Source organism: Neopelma chrysocephalum, unplaced genomic scaffold (genome assembly GCF_003984885.1).
Source record: "Neopelma chrysocephalum unplaced genomic scaffold, ASM398488v2 Primary Assembly neopelma1_87, whole genome shotgun sequence".
Classification (NCBI taxonomy): Eukaryota; Metazoa; Chordata; class Aves; order Passeriformes; family Pipridae; genus Neopelma; species Neopelma chrysocephalum.
The window spans coordinates 6,249,110-6,265,167 of NW_020897749.1; the positions used below are offsets into that span (position 1 = coordinate 6,249,110).

General features: G+C 39.2%; 2 protein-coding genes across 4 annotated transcripts in view; one reads left to right on the forward strand and one right to left on the reverse strand.

Annotated features, from left to right (window-relative positions):
* LOC113972006 (multidrug resistance-associated protein 1-like) overlaps positions 1 to 9,343 on the forward strand; it is a 32,936-nt gene extending 23,593 nt beyond the window's left edge. For all 3 annotated transcript variants that reach the window (XM_027692636.1, XM_027692638.1, XM_027692637.1), the window contains 9 exons: positions 1,188 to 1,343; positions 2,299 to 2,498; positions 3,326 to 3,452; positions 4,183 to 4,284; positions 5,157 to 5,300; positions 5,890 to 6,048; positions 7,120 to 7,286; positions 8,278 to 8,472; positions 8,942 to 9,343. In XM_027692636.1, the coding sequence (XP_027548437.1) occupies positions 1,188 to 1,343; positions 2,299 to 2,498; positions 3,326 to 3,452; positions 4,183 to 4,284; positions 5,157 to 5,300; positions 5,890 to 6,048; positions 7,120 to 7,286; positions 8,278 to 8,472; positions 8,942 to 9,053 (1,362 nt within the window). In that variant the 3' untranslated portion in view covers positions 9,054 to 9,343. The remainder of the gene's footprint in view (positions 1 to 1,187; positions 1,344 to 2,298; positions 2,499 to 3,325; positions 3,453 to 4,182; positions 4,285 to 5,156; positions 5,301 to 5,889; positions 6,049 to 7,119; positions 7,287 to 8,277; positions 8,473 to 8,941) is intronic.
* A 2,229-nt stretch (positions 9,344 to 11,572) lies between these two features.
* HSPA13 (heat shock protein family A (Hsp70) member 13) lies at positions 11,573 to 16,052 on the reverse strand. The gene is made up of 2 exons (XM_027692641.1): positions 15,909 to 16,052; positions 11,573 to 15,015 (listed from the first exon to the last, which is right to left on the reverse strand). Exons 1-2 carry the CDS (start codon positions 16,030 to 16,032, stop codon positions 14,345 to 14,347), a joined length of 795 nt encoding a protein of 264 aa, XP_027548442.1. The 5' UTR covers positions 16,033 to 16,052; the 3' UTR covers positions 11,573 to 14,344.
* Between the last annotated feature and the right edge of the window lie 6 nt (positions 16,053 to 16,058).

Genomic DNA, 16,058 nt, shown 5'->3' on the forward strand with positions numbered 1-16,058 from the left:
GTTTTCCTCCATTCCGTACTCTGGCAGAAATCCAGTCCGGGTTTTCCCCCATTCCGTACCCCGGTCCGGAGCGCTGGCGACCCGGGGCTGGCAAACAGGGATGGGGCACGGCAGTTTGGGAAATAGGATCGGGCAAAAAGGGGACAGGGCATGGCAGTTTGGGAAACAGGAGCGGGCAAACAGGGACGGGGCACGGCAGTTGTTGAGGCAGTTCACGCAGGCAGGGCAAGCAGGAGGGGCGCAGCTACCTCCCAGGTTTCTCAGGCGAGCTTTTTTTTTTTTTTATTTTATTTTTTCCCCCGCAACTCAGCTAAAGCCAGCAATGATTTCCAAAAAAGTGAAAGCCGTTGCTCCTGCTGTTATCAGAAGGGGTGTGTTCACACAGACGGAACCCCCAAACAAGTGACAGTGTCACCCAGTGGAGATGTGCAGCAGAGAGAAAATCTGGAAGAAGTGTTGAAGCTGATGTGCATCTTGATAAGAATTTTTATTATTAAACTTTTTTATCATTACTTACCTTTGGGGTTGCACAAAGGGAAGGATGTCTCAGCTGCAAAAGTGCACAAGGGTAGATGTGCCTTTGGCTTGGCATCAATTTGTTTTTTTCAAATGGTATCTTGCCTTATGGCAAATGCAAATTGGATTTGAAAAATGACGTAGTGACCAAGTTTTATAAAAGCAAAAAGCTATACTCTGTTTTATGCTGAAGTTAAGGAGTATAATGCTGAGTTCTGATAGTTGTGTACTATCCAGACTATTGGAAAATCCTTCATTTTCATCCAAATAGGTGTATGCGTGTCTGAATAGGTATATTGCATGTCAGAATCTAATGTATTTGTCAAAACTAGTTAATACATTAAATTAATGTTCTCGGAGGCATATAGAAGTGAACATTATTTTCACTTCATAAGTGAACGTTATTTTCTACTTTTGTACGTCTTTGGCTATAAGTGGAACCTTTATTGCACAAACAAGTGTTATTTATTACAGTTTTAATGCTTCCCACTCCCATCATAAGTAGATTGTTGCAATGCATTACTAACCAAGTGACTGCTGATGGTTGTGTTCTCTAGAATAATACCAGGAGTGGTTGTGTAATACACTTAAAAGATCAGTTAATTTAGGTTTCTCAAAGTTTTTAGTGGAATTAACTCACAAAATCTTGATTTTTCTGTGCACTGTTACAGGACTTATTTATAGTGGACATCCGTTGGCATTTCTACTTGAGAACTTGGCTGAACTGTACACTAGATGTTATAGGAACCATTCTAGTTATCACATCTACCTCACCACTATTCATAGTGGTAGTTATTCCCCTGGGATACTTTTATTTTACTATCCAAGTAAGTGCATTGTTCTTAATAGGGATTTCTAGATGTGCGTGGATGAAATGTCTAAAGCAATCAAGCATAGAGGCTTAAATAATTTTTTATTGTGGAAAAAAATACATATACAAATATATATGCAAAACACATCTGAAATTGTTTTCAGAAAAAATCTTCAGAGTTCTTGAAAGGAAATTTGAACACTTCCTGAATACATCCTGTAATTCATGGGAATTTACATCTTTCTCTTCATATTTTGCTTTTTTATGGGAAGATACAATATTGATAGAGATCTCAGCAAGAAATTTGCTGAAGTTAGCTGAAGAGATGGATTGTATATTATAGTGAAAGTTAACAGTTGAAGGATAACCCTGAAACAGCAGCTGTACATAGAATGATGCCTAAACTACCTGTGCTGTTTTTTGTGCAGAGTTTCAGTTATGCTACTGAGAAGCCAAAAATTAATGTTTCAGAAAGACTAATGGCTGCATTCCTGTTTCTTAATAGTCAGAGTGTGGTCTGGGATTAAAGATGTTACAGACTCTTAAAATAAGAACATAGAGGAAGGAAAAGAGTGCCTGAATTCGGTGTCTGCTAAAGAGCTGAAATATAGACATCATTACATAGAAGAAATAAAGGCTGAGTTTCATCTTAGAAAGAATTGGGACATTCTAATTTGGAAGTTACACTGAAGTTTTAGTTGGTTGTTACACACCCCTGGTGGTACAGCACATTTTGTATAGAATTTGGAAATAATGTTCTTTTATTTCAGCCTTACCAGTAATTTATATATGGCAGTTATGTCAGCATTACAATGTTGGTGTGTCCCAAGAGACACTTGGGTTTTACTGCTATGTTGGTTTTGAACAGCTTTTTTTTCTGTGTAGACACTTCCAACTTTTTCCATGTTAAAAATTTACAGGAATTCCTTATGAGAGTATTTAACTGGCTACTGTCTGTACTGTTTTATTAGCGATACTACATTGCGAGCTCACGACAAATTCGACGTCTGGCAGGAGCATCGCAGCCTCCAGTGATCTCCCACTTCAGTGAGACTCTTGTGGGCCGATCAACAATTCGAGCATTTGGCCACCAAGAGAGATTCATTAGAAAAAACTACGATGTTGTGTATGAGAACTTAGTTTGCTTCTACAACAACCTCATCTCAAACGGGTACTTTCCAACAGTTCTTCATATATGACTGAACCTTCTTCTGTAGTATTCCACAACTCAGTGTTTACCTGTAGTCAGAGTACAGCCACTGAGAAGCAAGGACAAGAGCAATTTATCCACCACTCTTTGTAATGAATGCATAGTGTTTAAGCACTAGGATGATTTCTTCTTTATGTACCATAAAATAGTGGGTTTATATAGAAAATGTGCATATGCTGTCTGGGATGAAAATATTTTAAAAAAGAAAAGAAAAAAGAAAAAGAAAAATGTTTACCAATAGGTCATGAGCATGGACTGTGGTACATTTCAGCTAATAGTTCCTCTTGCAAGTTTATGAACAAATCAGATTTGCATTTCAGTAGTTCACGTGGAAGTAGCCTGGTGTCTGTATCCACAGGCACCAGGTGGATGTTGAGAGTGGAATCTTGGGTTTAAGGAAACAAAATCCGTTTCCTCACCTTCCTTTGTGATTCAGTTCAGTTACAGGCAGAGATTAGCAAGGAGAAGATTTTCATGTCTGGTTTTCAGTCATACACTTGAATCTTTTTCAGGCAGGGAGAGCAGGAAAGCAGTATGAGGAGTGAAGGGAGCGCTGGCCAGGAGTTGAGACACAGAACTTTTAGTTTTAGTGGTGCTACCAGTTCTAGATATGTCATATTCCCTCCCCAGTTCCTCTGTAAAATGGGAACGATGGTACCTGTCTCTTTGGGGAAGTGGGTAAATTGCTGATATAATGATCTCAGAGTCATTAGGTCAGAAATATCTTCACTGTGCTATAAAAAATTCTGTAGGTAATTCTTTTTTTTCTTTGCCTTCATTTACTACAGCTGGCTATCTGTCAGGCTTGAGTTTTTGGGAAATTTGATGGTGTTCTTTGCTGCACTGTTTGTAGCACTGTCTGGAAATACAGTGAGTTCTTCTACAGTGGGTTTATTGATATCCTATGCTCTAAATGTAAGTAATAGAATAAACTTTTTGCTGTTATCACATTGCATATAAAAAGAGCAGTATACATGCAGTGAAGTTGAGTAGGTGAATATACATGGTGGCATCAACAACACTAAATCCCCCGGGGCAAAACAGTTTTCCTTTGAATTGCATTAATTCTGGGAAGCTTCCCATTAATTATTTTCCACTTCTGCATTTAGATGGAATAATAATTTTTAAAACATATTTAAAAAATAAATTATTGAAACTAGGTATAGTGTATTTTTAAGTGTTTTGTTCAACCGAATAGGAAGCTTAGTCATGTACAACTATACTTCATATTTGATTTCTTGTTCTTGTTCACTTACTGAATGTTATGTAGAACATTTACTTAGAATTCTGTTCACTAAAGTCATTTGCTTTGGCATTGCCCTTGTAAAGGTAGTATGTGAGAACCACACTATAGGGTGTCTTGAAGTAAGATAAACTTTATTGATAAGTTGCTAGTTAAAATAAACCTGAAGTACGATGTAGACAGAAACTAAGCATCCAATTTTCTTCAATTTTGTGATGTTAAGGAGCCTAGCATTGTCTAAATTCTCACTTTGGTAAGTGCTTCAGAAACACAGCTGACAAATACTAATGAATAGAAATACAAAAAAAACTACTGAGTCTATTATCTGTCATGGCTTGTCCACGTCACAGCCAGCTCACAAGAGTCAAATTTCTGCATTCTCCAATGTAACTGTTTCCCCAGGTAATTCAGATTCTAAATGTTTGGGTGCGTAGAGCGTGTGAAATCGAGACCAATGCAGTTTCAATTGAAAGAATTTGTGAATATGCAACAATGGATAAAGAGGTGAGCATTCTTCTTGAAATGCTGAGCCTTCATCTTGAATATTTAATTTCTGTGCATAGAAAATGACTAATTAGATTGACTTTAATATTGGTGAGTGGTAATAGCAGGTAATTGTTATTAAATGCTGTCTGGTTTTTTTGTGTTTTTTTTTTCTTTTCATTGGGAATGTGTAGTTCTTCATCACATTTATAGTCATAGCAGTTTTATTCCTACTTTGACCAGTAAATTTTTTGTCATCATTCATAGCAGTAGATTCTGTAGTAGGACTGTAGCTGTAGCTCAGGTGAACTCCCTGTGTTATGTGCAGCCAAGAGGAGCATTTGAGGAGGGGGAGAGAGGAAGAGAGGCCTGTCTGACCTTTAATTGGTACTCACCTCATGTTTGGGGAGACATTTGTTTCAAATCAGTTTGCCTTGGCTGTTGTGCTTTTCTGAAAGTAGTGTCCATGTCAAGCATGAAGGCAAACAAGACCGTCCCCTACTTCTTCATTCTCTTTTACCCTTCCCTCATGTTTATGTTTCTTTGTTCACATCTTTCTGTTTTCTCCTACTTCTGAAAACAAAATGTTTCTCATTGGTATACATTTTAAAAATCTGTGAGATTAAGCATCAGTTCAGTTCCTGTCAGTTGATACCAGATACTAGACTATTAGCAGCTACCTAGTTAAACTGAATTTACTTTTTTAAATGAGTGTATAAGATGTTGTTAAACAACCCCACATGCTTCTTCCCAGAGTGCATGAAAGTAGGTTCTCCTTCCATTTTACTGCATTAGAATTACCTTAAACATGCTGGGATTTTCAAAGATATGTGTATTTTATCTTGTAACATTTTTACTCTTGTATACTGAAATACCAATGGTTTTAATTCCAGGAACCATGGATAATGTCTAAAAGACCACCGATGGGGTGGCCTGATAGAGGAATAATAGAGTTTGTTAACTACAAGGCTCATTACAGGAAGGATCTTGGTTTAACCCTGAATGATGTCTCTTTTCAGACACAGAGTCAAGAGAAGGTACTGTATGTAATAAGAAATAAATCAGGTGTATTATATTCTGTTTCACAACTTTCTACTTCAAAATATTTCAGGTAAGGAGACTGCACTACTAGATGCAGCAAGATGATGTTGAACAGGGAAGATGATAAATGGAGAAGAGAGTAAAGACAAGGCAAAAGCGAAAAGGAAAAGTATTTTGTAGGAATATGTAGAAATTGTTATCCTTGTATGAAACTGAGATAAAGTTTTATGAATTTGGCAGTTTTAAGGAAGAAGATCCAAATTTGAATTTAAACTTCTTGTACACTGCCAGGTTAATGTTAATCAGCTTTGGGCTTGGGATCAAGGAACACCAAACGAGACCTAGTTTAGAGTCTTTGGTTTGAGCTGAGGAGTGCAGGAAAGAAAGGGAGAGGAAATGAATAGTATTCCCACTGGACCAGGCATAGGGTGTTACAGCTCAGAATCACAGAATCAGCTCCTGAGGGAGAACTGGATTGAGAGCTGTGAAACTGAATTCACTGTATCATATAACTCACTATATAATATTTCATCTAGAATGTGCAGCATAGAAAGTTACACTCTGTCATAAAACTTTCTGTTTCAGGTTGGAATTGTTGGAAGAACAGGAGCTGGTAAATCAACACTCACAAATTGCTTGTTTAGAGTTCTGGAGGGATGTGAAGGCAAGATAATTATCGATGGAATTGACATATCAACTATTGGACTCCATGACCTACGTGGAAATCTTAACATTATTCCACCGGTGAGGTGTGCTTTAGAGATAACTATTACTCTTTTTTGACTAACACAAAACATTCAGTTTTTGGGAGAAATTATATCCTCAAAGTCCACAGGCTGCCTGGAGACAGAGGCTTAAAACTCCAGTAGAATTTTGGCAGTTATGTGGAAGAAGCTTCAAAACAGGGAGACCACTGTATGTCATGACATTAGGTTTTGGTATACCATGCTTAGTTTAGCAGTCTTGCTAGCATAACTCATGTTCTCCAGAGACTGTATATGTATAGTTGTATAGAGGGTTTCCAAAGTTCCACTTGAGGGCAAAAATATTTTAAAATACCTCCAATTATGTCTGAAGAATGTCAGGAATATATATTAAAATTAATCTCCTATAGTCTGCCATGTAAAGCTGTCCCTGCTTACTCCAGAACAGGATAGAAAACTCAAGATTAGTTTACATGTCATTAGGATTGTGTTCATAGTTGTAAACTGATTTACACTGAAATGCTCCAGTATAAAGTAAAACCTAGAACACAAATTTAATGATCCCGTGGAGACTTTTTGCACGTTCCCTGAATGCCACTCATACAAACATTTTTGTGCGTGGGTGATGCTAACATCACTTACATTAAATTTATCTGACATTTTTCAAAGGAAGGTTTTGGGGTTTTTTCCTAACTTTTTTTGAGCTTTAACCCCAGTAATGTTTCCTGTGTGTCTCTAACCATATTTAACTTAGAATCTTAGCCTTCTAATTTTACTTACCAGTGCCCATGGATGTAGTCTCCAGTGCTTCAGAAACTTAGCAGTAGTAATAATTCATGTGTTGTGGTTGTTGCCACATACTGGGCAGGTCTGTAATCAGCCATAGAACCGGAGCACAGTGAATGCACAAGAAATCTCTTGCCCTTTACATTTCACCCTAAAAAAATTTCTCACAGAGACACCACATTATTTTTGTGCTTCCATTCACTGGCTTCAGACTGTTAAAATTTCCAAGATTATTTGTCCCAGTTCTCTCTGTTATATAAGGATTTATGGCAAACTGTTTTAGGGTTGAGTTGGAATTGTGCACTCACATTCTGCTGTTATTTAGGACCCCATCTTGTTTTCTGGGACACTGCAGTCAAATCTGGATCCGCTTGGAAAACACTCTGATCTTGAACTGTGGGAGGTGCTGGAACTGTGTGACTTAAAGGATTTTGTCCAATCACTGCCAAAGAAGCTCCTTCATGAGATTTCAGAAGGTGGTGACAATCTCAGGTACATAATCAAGAAAGTGCCATTGCAGTTATTTTCCAGTACTGTAAAACTATGTGTTCCTTCCAGAGGGTTTACTTCAGAAAGTATCAGGATAAAAGTGACACTTCTGTCATTCTAAGTAGAATTATTCTGATTGTGTGAATTTCTTTGAGGTGGCCAACTGGTCACAACTGTATAAAGTCCTATGGTATATGGGAAGCCAAGGAAGTAGACTATTTTCAGCTCAAGTATATAAGGAAGTGTAAAGAAGGGGAGTGTGGTGTTGGAATTCATGTAGCACCTAATTAGATTTGGGCAGAAAAGCACTCATTAATTTAAATTTAAAAAAAAATTCAAACCGGGGAAAAAAAACAACAACAAAAAACCCCAAACCAACAAAACCAAAAGCCACCAAACTCCAAAGAGCTTATTCCTTTGCTTTATTTGCATAGGCAAAGAAACTCAGTTTTTCCTTGTAAAACATTATGCAAGGAGGGTGACACTTGAAAAAAAAGAACTCTGAACTCAAGGAGACACACACTGAAGCTTTCAGCAGCAAAGGGGCAGGTCTTCAATGTTGAGTGCACTGAATATCAACCTGAATTTTTTTGACAGATCATTTGTAGGAGGATGGTTCTAGGAGGCACATACCACAGCTGACACACAGGAGTATCCAGACTTTTACACTGAACATTATTAAGAAGGGGTTTGGCATTCAATCTGGCTTACTCAGAGTGCCCATTATAATGTGAATATAGAAACTGAAGACAAGACTAGGTTTGCAGTATAAAGTTCAGCCACAAGTGTGGAAGAGTCCCACCTTAACTACTATTGATATGCTGAGCAAGAAGAAATGAAACTTCCAAGACAAAGTGAACATATTTCACTGTTCCTTTCAGGAAGTGTTGTTAGGAAAGACAATACAGATAAGCTTCACAGTAATCTCAGCTTTACCTTGTTCTCCCCTTCCTCCTGGTGCCTGACCTGCCCTTCTCAAATGTGTTTTTAACAGTGTTGGGCAGAGACAGCTGCTCTGTCTGGCCCGTGCTTTGCTGCGAAAGACAAAGATCCTGGTCCTGGATGAGGCGACAGCTTCTGTTGACATGGAAACGGACAACTTTGTGCAGTCCACCATCAAAAGAGAGTTTCACAACTGCACAGTATTAACTGTAGCCCACAGGTTACATACAGTCATGGATTCAGAGAGGTAAGTTTTGATAAGCCATTAGAAAAACAGCTTTTCACTTACTGAGGTTTACCCTCCCAGTAACTTTGATGTCTTTGTACCTTTGTAATCCAAGATATCAAAAAAGACTTGAGCATCAATTTTAATTAAATATTGATAACCTGTGTTCTGCTTCCCCCTTCTAATTACAGAATTAATTTACTAATTTTCCTGCTAAGGGACAGGTATAAGCTACTAATAAGACCACTTAATTCTCTAGAGTGAATGGACTATACTGTAGCATTTTTACCAATTAAGCAAAAATGCCTTTTTCAAAAGGTTTTTTTAACATAGTGTTTCCTAGCTTTAGAAGCCAATGAATTAACTAATGCAATTATATTTCTTCTAAATAAGCCTTCCCATTATCCAGAGATATCTGTATTAGGACTGGAAAATACAGTTGAAGATCTGATTTTTCTTCTCCTGTTATCTTTCTGTTTTTGCATTGTAGAGTGCTTGTTCTGGATGCAGGAAGGATTCTAGAATATGATACACCACAGAATTTGTTGCAACGAAAAGGTGCCTTTTCTGAAATGGTTGCAGAGGCTGGGATAAGAAGATAAAGAAAACTAATGAATGAATTCCTAAGGAACACTCAAGGGATCTCTGGCATTCCCCATATATAGATGCAATATTTTATATTCCTTATAAAATAACTCACTCGAGCTCCTGGCAGCATTGCTGTTTACTACAGCTACGATCTGTATATATTGATAGCATTTCCTAAAATAACTTTGAGATTTTATACAAATCACTTCTTTTGATCACATTGGCACTGGAACAACATAATGAAGCAGTAATTTTCATGGCATATGTTAACTGTTGCACTGGTAAAGACTGATTGAAAAATAAATCTTGCTGTTCACAGGTTGGTCTTAATTAAAAAATAGTACTTAATTAAGCTGCTCTGTCATTATGCTCATTTAGTTAATACATTCTTATTATGATTACGCATCCAGGAAAAACAAAACTGCTTGTTGTGTGGACATACAGACAGATGTCACTTGAGGCTGGTTTTTAAGACATGCATATGTGCATGTATACTTAGGTAGTTCTTGAGACAATAAATGTGCCTTTTGACCTTGTGATTTCTGAATAACTGAAAACCATACATCTTATGTATCTAATTGTGCATTACAAAATCCCATTGTGAAAGAATCCCAGAAAAACAGAGTCAGGTGCAGCTGCCTCTTTGCTAGTAAATTTTAAAGTAAACCTCAATTCTAATTACAGCAGCAGGACAGGTTATATACATTTACTGAAAGTGCCAGTCAAATATGCATGTGCTTTTTACTACGGTTCCTGAAGCTCTTCCAATTTAATACCAACTTAACCAGTGTAATCAATCTTCACTTAGATTTTTAAGATAAGATCCCCATCGATTGCTTTAAAAAAAAAAAAAGGTACCTGAATAAAATTCCAGGCTACAGCCCTGTTATATTAGCTTAATATTGACACCTGGTTTATATCAAGTATGATCTTAATTTCTTGCCCAATAGCAAGCAGAACATATTTGCTGTTTTAGAAGGGTGGTGGAGACTCTCTGAAGAGAGTTCCTCAAAGATGTGATTCTACTGCAGGTGAATGATTCAACTGAAGGTGAATGATTTCTCTCTTCTTTCCTGAAGGTAAAAACTCAAGCCTATCCTCATACATTACAAAGTACTGTCCAGTTTAACTGGCTGCAAAACACAACTCAACATACTATCACTCCCAGAAAACTATTAGAAACATATAATGGTTTTAGACTAGGAACAACCCAGCCCAAGTAACTATTATGTTCTGAAAGTCCTGGAGAGATGCGTGTTGGAAAATAATTCTCAAGAAACAGAAAAATGTTCTGCTTTTCTTCTCTTTTCTTCTTTTTTCTCCCAAATGAGGCCAGCAATACCTTCCCAACTGAGCAGAATGTTTTCATGCCCACATGTACCTTCCCTGCCACATTCACAGTGGCCCAGGCAGGCTCTTCTGTGGCTCTGCTTCCCCCAACCTTGTCCCCATGCCTTCCCTGCCTTTTCATGCTGCCTCTCCAAACCTGTCCTTACCTGAAGTATTGCAGATGCACTGGAAAGAACTGAAGTGAGTGCCATTCCATAAGTGATTAATAAGTTTTAGGCATAAGGAGAGGTAGACTTCAGTACCTCAGAGACCAATCCCTTTTGCAAGGTCCAGAGAAAATAATCTGAGGACTGGCATTGGTGCATGGTAATCTTTCCTTTCTTTATTTAGTATTATTTGTGAGAAAGAGGGTTTTCTGTGCTTACTGCTGGGCTGACATAGCCTTTCTGCTTCAGACTCCCTTCAGACCACAGCTGGGAGAGCTGCAGACTGAACAATTTCAAAGTCTGAGTGAAAAGAAAATGCTGTCAGCAAAGCCAAATAGACATTCCATCTCTTTCAGCAAGCTGTACCCCTCACATTTAACTTTGTAAAAGGAGGCAGAAGCAGCATGATATGCTCCTGCTGTTCCCATGCAGCAATGGCTTACCAAAATAAATCACCTAACAGACTTAAGTAAGCAAGGAAAGGCAGTTTTGCATTAAGCACATCACCCAGGGTTTGCAGCCTCTCCTCACCTCACACCCCCGATGTCAGAGGCACTCTAAGAAACAAAGGACCACTTGACTGAGTTCACTATTAACTCAGGTTTTGTAGTACCCAACCCACCAAAACATCACAGCACCAGCCAACTCCCTTGCCAGCACAAAGCCATGTAGCCTTGCAGGCCAGCTCAGTGCACACCTTGTCCCTTCTGCCCTTTCTCCTCCAAACAGGAATTCCCCTAAGCCTCCCAGGTCCCAGTCTTGTCCTGAGGGACCATTCATAGCCACCCACCATGTGAGAAAGGCTCTGCCCCACAGGGCCACCACCTGCTCAGAGTCCTGAGAAGGTGTTTGGGCCTGTTGGGTCTGGGCAGGTGACCTTCACTTGGCTGGAGATCCTGAGAGGGACCCAACTGTTCATCTCCTTGAGGAGCTACTCTTGGACTCCTTTTCCAGCCAGGTACCTTGGGATAGGGAAAGGAAGGGTGGGACAGCCAAGGGACCAGAGCAGGTCTGTGAGAAGTGAGAATGAGGCTCAGAAGGGATAGAAATTGCTTTTATTAAAAACATTCTAAAAATGTTATTTATAAAATGCATTTCATCATCTGCACTGGGAAACAATTCAGGAACATACAACTGTTGAGGCCTCTTAATGCTTTCAGAATTTCAACTCACAAGACAGGCTTAAGCTATAGAAACTTGTTACACATCTAACACCACAGGCAACTGTAGATTTCAAGGATTTTAGAAAGATTTCAGGCTTCAAATATCAATTTGTTTAAAGAGAGACTTTTGATAAGCAACCCATGTGCATACCTGGAAATATCCACTTAGTACAGCAGACTCATCTTTAAAATTCAATGGTTTGTGCCAAAATACAGTATTAAAAGATACAAAATAAATAATTTGCAGAATTCAAAAGTTATTTAATAAATAACGATGCATTGTGAGATACCCAATGTACAGTAATTGCTCCACTAAAAAACCCAACCTGTATAGAAATCTGAATAAATACCCTTTTGTGAATTTTTTTTTTACAAGTAAACAACTCATCCTTCCCTTCCAATTCCCAGATTAATGCTGAAGGAGATTTAACTCCTTCAGAGTGAAGGAGTATGTGAAACAAACAAAAGTACTTCATTTATTTGCCTCGAGAGTTTATCAGATTAAAGTTACTCCCACACACTCCTTGGGACAACTTGTCCCAAAACTGCAGAAAACTTTTAAATCGCTTAACTTACTGTGATGTGGTTCTGTTTTTACACAGGTCTGCTAGTTTTACACAGTGCATTAAAGATATGAAGACTAAAGCCCTACTGTAACTCCAGCAGGTTTTGAGATGAATTCACAGCACAGCAGAAGGAAAGGTCACAATGATTCCAAAGACATTGGAATGTATGTTGAACACATTTATATCTGCAAAGCAAAGGCCCCAAACAGCAGTTGAGGACTGTACCAATTGGCATTCATGCATGGTTTCCCTGGAAAGGCACTTCTTTCACTGCAGGAGTTTTAGCTACTGGAAGTTCCATATGGACTTCGGTGGGGTCACTTTCAAAGAGGCACAAAGGGAAAAAGAATCCTCAAATAAAAAAAAAAATCACTTTGGCCTTCAACTCAGGGAAATGAAACAGATGTTAGCAGTATTTCGGGAATCCTCTGTCAAGTTAAACAATGTTGATGGAATGCTGTGTGCAGCTATGATTCAATTTAAGAGGTTTTTAATTGGATTACTTCAAAGATACGTTTAGACAATAGCTACGCAAACAGCTGAGTCAGCACAACTGATTTATGGCAGTGCCATAAATCAGATCTACTGCCAAGAGAGTAATAAGCCTATTTTAATATAGTCATAGGTTCAAACAATAAATCTAAGCCCCACATTAACTTTTGGCAAGGTTTAATACAAACAAAATTATTCTGGAGAAGACAAGAAAATGCTTAGAACCACCTGTTACTAGAACTTACCTGGTGAAGACTGGGCTGATGGGTGTTGAAGCCAGTCTTGGCTGAATGACATGTTTTTATCATAGAAATTTCCACACAGATAAAAGAATTCAACTGGCCTTTAAGTATTGCTTTATTCCTCCAAAGAGAGTAGTACTGTCACCAATTAGGGTTTTTTTCAGATCAGTAATTTTTTTCTCCTCGTGCACTTTCAAGATAACTGCATAGCAAACTATGTGTCTAAAACAGAGTCCTAAGAAGTGCCACCTCAAACCCCAAGGTACATACACTGTTTTTTTCCCAATAGGACAGCTACAACTTCTGTTCAGTTTAGAGTGAGGGCATGACAAAACTTAATCCAGAGATATGAGCTAAAAACTATGAAGGAGTTGGGTCAATTTTCATTTACTAGGATTACAGGAACTAGACTTCATCCAGGCCATCCCTTCTGTCCCACACTTTCTCCCTGAGGACAGTATGGCTTTCGGTCCATCAGGGGAAAGACATCACACACTCGCAGATGAACAACAGTGAAATCTCTATTGGTCGAATTCAAGGATAGACAGACAAGTGTGGCTTTAAGATACATAAAATTACTGCAGTTTTAAAACAAGGCAGGGGAGCTATGAATATCTGGCAATACACCCTTGTTCTCTGTGGAGAACATCAGTGGTAGAACAGCAGCACCTGTGTGTTAACCATCACAGCCAGATCAGGAATTAAGGCCTTGGAGACACATCAAGTAACTATGTTGGCAAGAGCTATGTTTTCAATAAGGTTTCCCAAAACGTGAGACAATTCTCCATAGAGCCTCAGCAATACCATTATGCTGTTATGAACAGCAGAAGAATCAAGTGAATGCCTAAGTCTCATTCAAGCTGCAACATGCCTTTTAGAAAGGTGCTTAAATGCTCAAATGGCTCAATCTAATAAATAAATGTAAGCTGAGCACTGCCAGTGCTCTGTGCGTTAACACTGCTTCACAGTAAAAGTAAATATATTGGACCTGGGCATACCTACAGTACCACATTATCTCAAACCTTTGGTCACAGTCCCTTTATATTTTAAACACACACCGCTCCAGGATTTGCTAATAAAATTTAGCAAGAAAATGTGGGTGTGTCATCACTAGCATTTTCATCCAATAGCCAATCTCCAAGTAAATACAGCACACTTCAGAACTCGTTTGTACCTTTAAAGTAACATCAAGCTTTAACACAGGTAGGTGTCCAGTAACACCTCACTGGAACAGATAAAAATGGAATAGAATACAGCTAAGATTAGGCTCCACTGCCAGTCAGATGAGTGTGCACCTTCAGAGCTCACTTTTGGAGAGCTGGAATGCAATTGGGAAGAGTTTCTTTTCAGTTAAAATTAGTCTTCTGTAAATTCTTATTAGGGATTTCTACGGCACTGACTTGAAGAGGCCAGGACCCTGCAACAATTCCTGCTTGGATGGCTACGCCTGTCACAACTGCCAGGTCAGGATCTACAGAGGTGTTGGGTTCCTTTCCAAAGAAGTCCCGAATAACTTTACGTATTTGGGGAATCCGTGTGGAGCCACCGACTAACACAATTTCATCCACTTCTCCTTTGTCTACGTGGCCATCCTTCAACACTTGTTCAATGGGCACAAGAATCTTCTCAAAAAGGTCTTCATTTAACATCTCAAACAGCTTCCGAGAGATTTCCATTTCAAACACAACTTCAACAAAGCCGTTCTCTACTTTGGAAGTGTCTCCAAGACTGTTCAGGTCTCTTGTTTTTTGTGAAGGCTCGCCTTTCAGCGCACTGTTTGGTTTTACCTGACTTTTTGGAAGTGCTTTGGTAAGCCTGTTTTCTGGCAGAGTCAACACCACACTGAGCGTAGCTGCCTCATGAACAGTCAGATTTAATTTAACTGCTTCCACAGCCTGTCTGAGGCGGTGGATCTCTTCCTTTCGGGTAGGTAGAGAACCGTATGTTTGACGGAGATGATCGTACAAATGCAGCATCAACCTTTGATTGAAATCCTGTCCTCCAAGTTTGTTGTTACCTGAAAGAACAGAATAGAAGGCATCAGACACCTCACTTTCAAAGCAGCATGCATCTTCTTTACTGGGAGGTGGTGCTCAAGGACCAGAACAATCATGCAAGCACAAGAGCTCACAGAGCTGTGAAAACAGACAAAATTGTTGTCCCCTGAAGAACAAATGATGGATAATAATTTCCATTGTTTTGTTTTGACTGAGAACAGGAACTCACTCAGTGGACCTCTGTCTAAATAAATCAGAATGAAGCTGCTGAATCTTCCTTGCCATTCCACTCTTACAGCAGCTCACATCAAAACTTGCTCATCAAGGTTGGCACTGCACCTCAGACCTGTCTGCACCCAAGTCATCTGAAAGGCAGTCGTGCACTCACTACAGTCTGACCAAATATTGCTGCCACTTGCTTCTGTGCCGAGTGATGAATCATCCTGGCACACAGGAATCACAAAACTTACTTCTGGGCACAGGCATTCCCAAAACCCGCTCCACTGAGCTGGCACCAAACACAAAGCCGGGATGCTTTTCAGCCCTGGTCAATGATTTGCCAAGTATTCCCAGTTTGGACAAAGGTAACAGGAAGATTTGTAACAAGCCTAGCCCTGCAAAAGCCCAGTCAAAGTAACTGTAACATGCACCAGCACTTTACTAGTGGGCACAAAAGTTGACAGCTATGGATAAAATGAAACCACAACTTACCCCTTGAGTCAGTCAAAACCTGTGACTCTGTGATCTTACTCGCTGAAACCAGTCACAAACCTAATTCTGCATGAAAAGCAGCAGAGAATGCTTTGGGAGAACATTTTGTGACACAACTGGTAGGTTTTAGAAAGCTCCTCCAATGGCAACTTCATATGCACCTTTCCTCTCACTCCTTCAGAAACAAAAGAATTTTTCTCACCTGCCATGGCTCGTGTGTAGAACATCCCTCCCATCTTGTTCAACAGAGACACATCCAAAGTTCCTCCACCCAAATCCACCACCAGAACATTAAACACATCAACTTTGTGAAGTCCATAAGCCATAGCTGCAGCTGTGGGCTCACTGATTA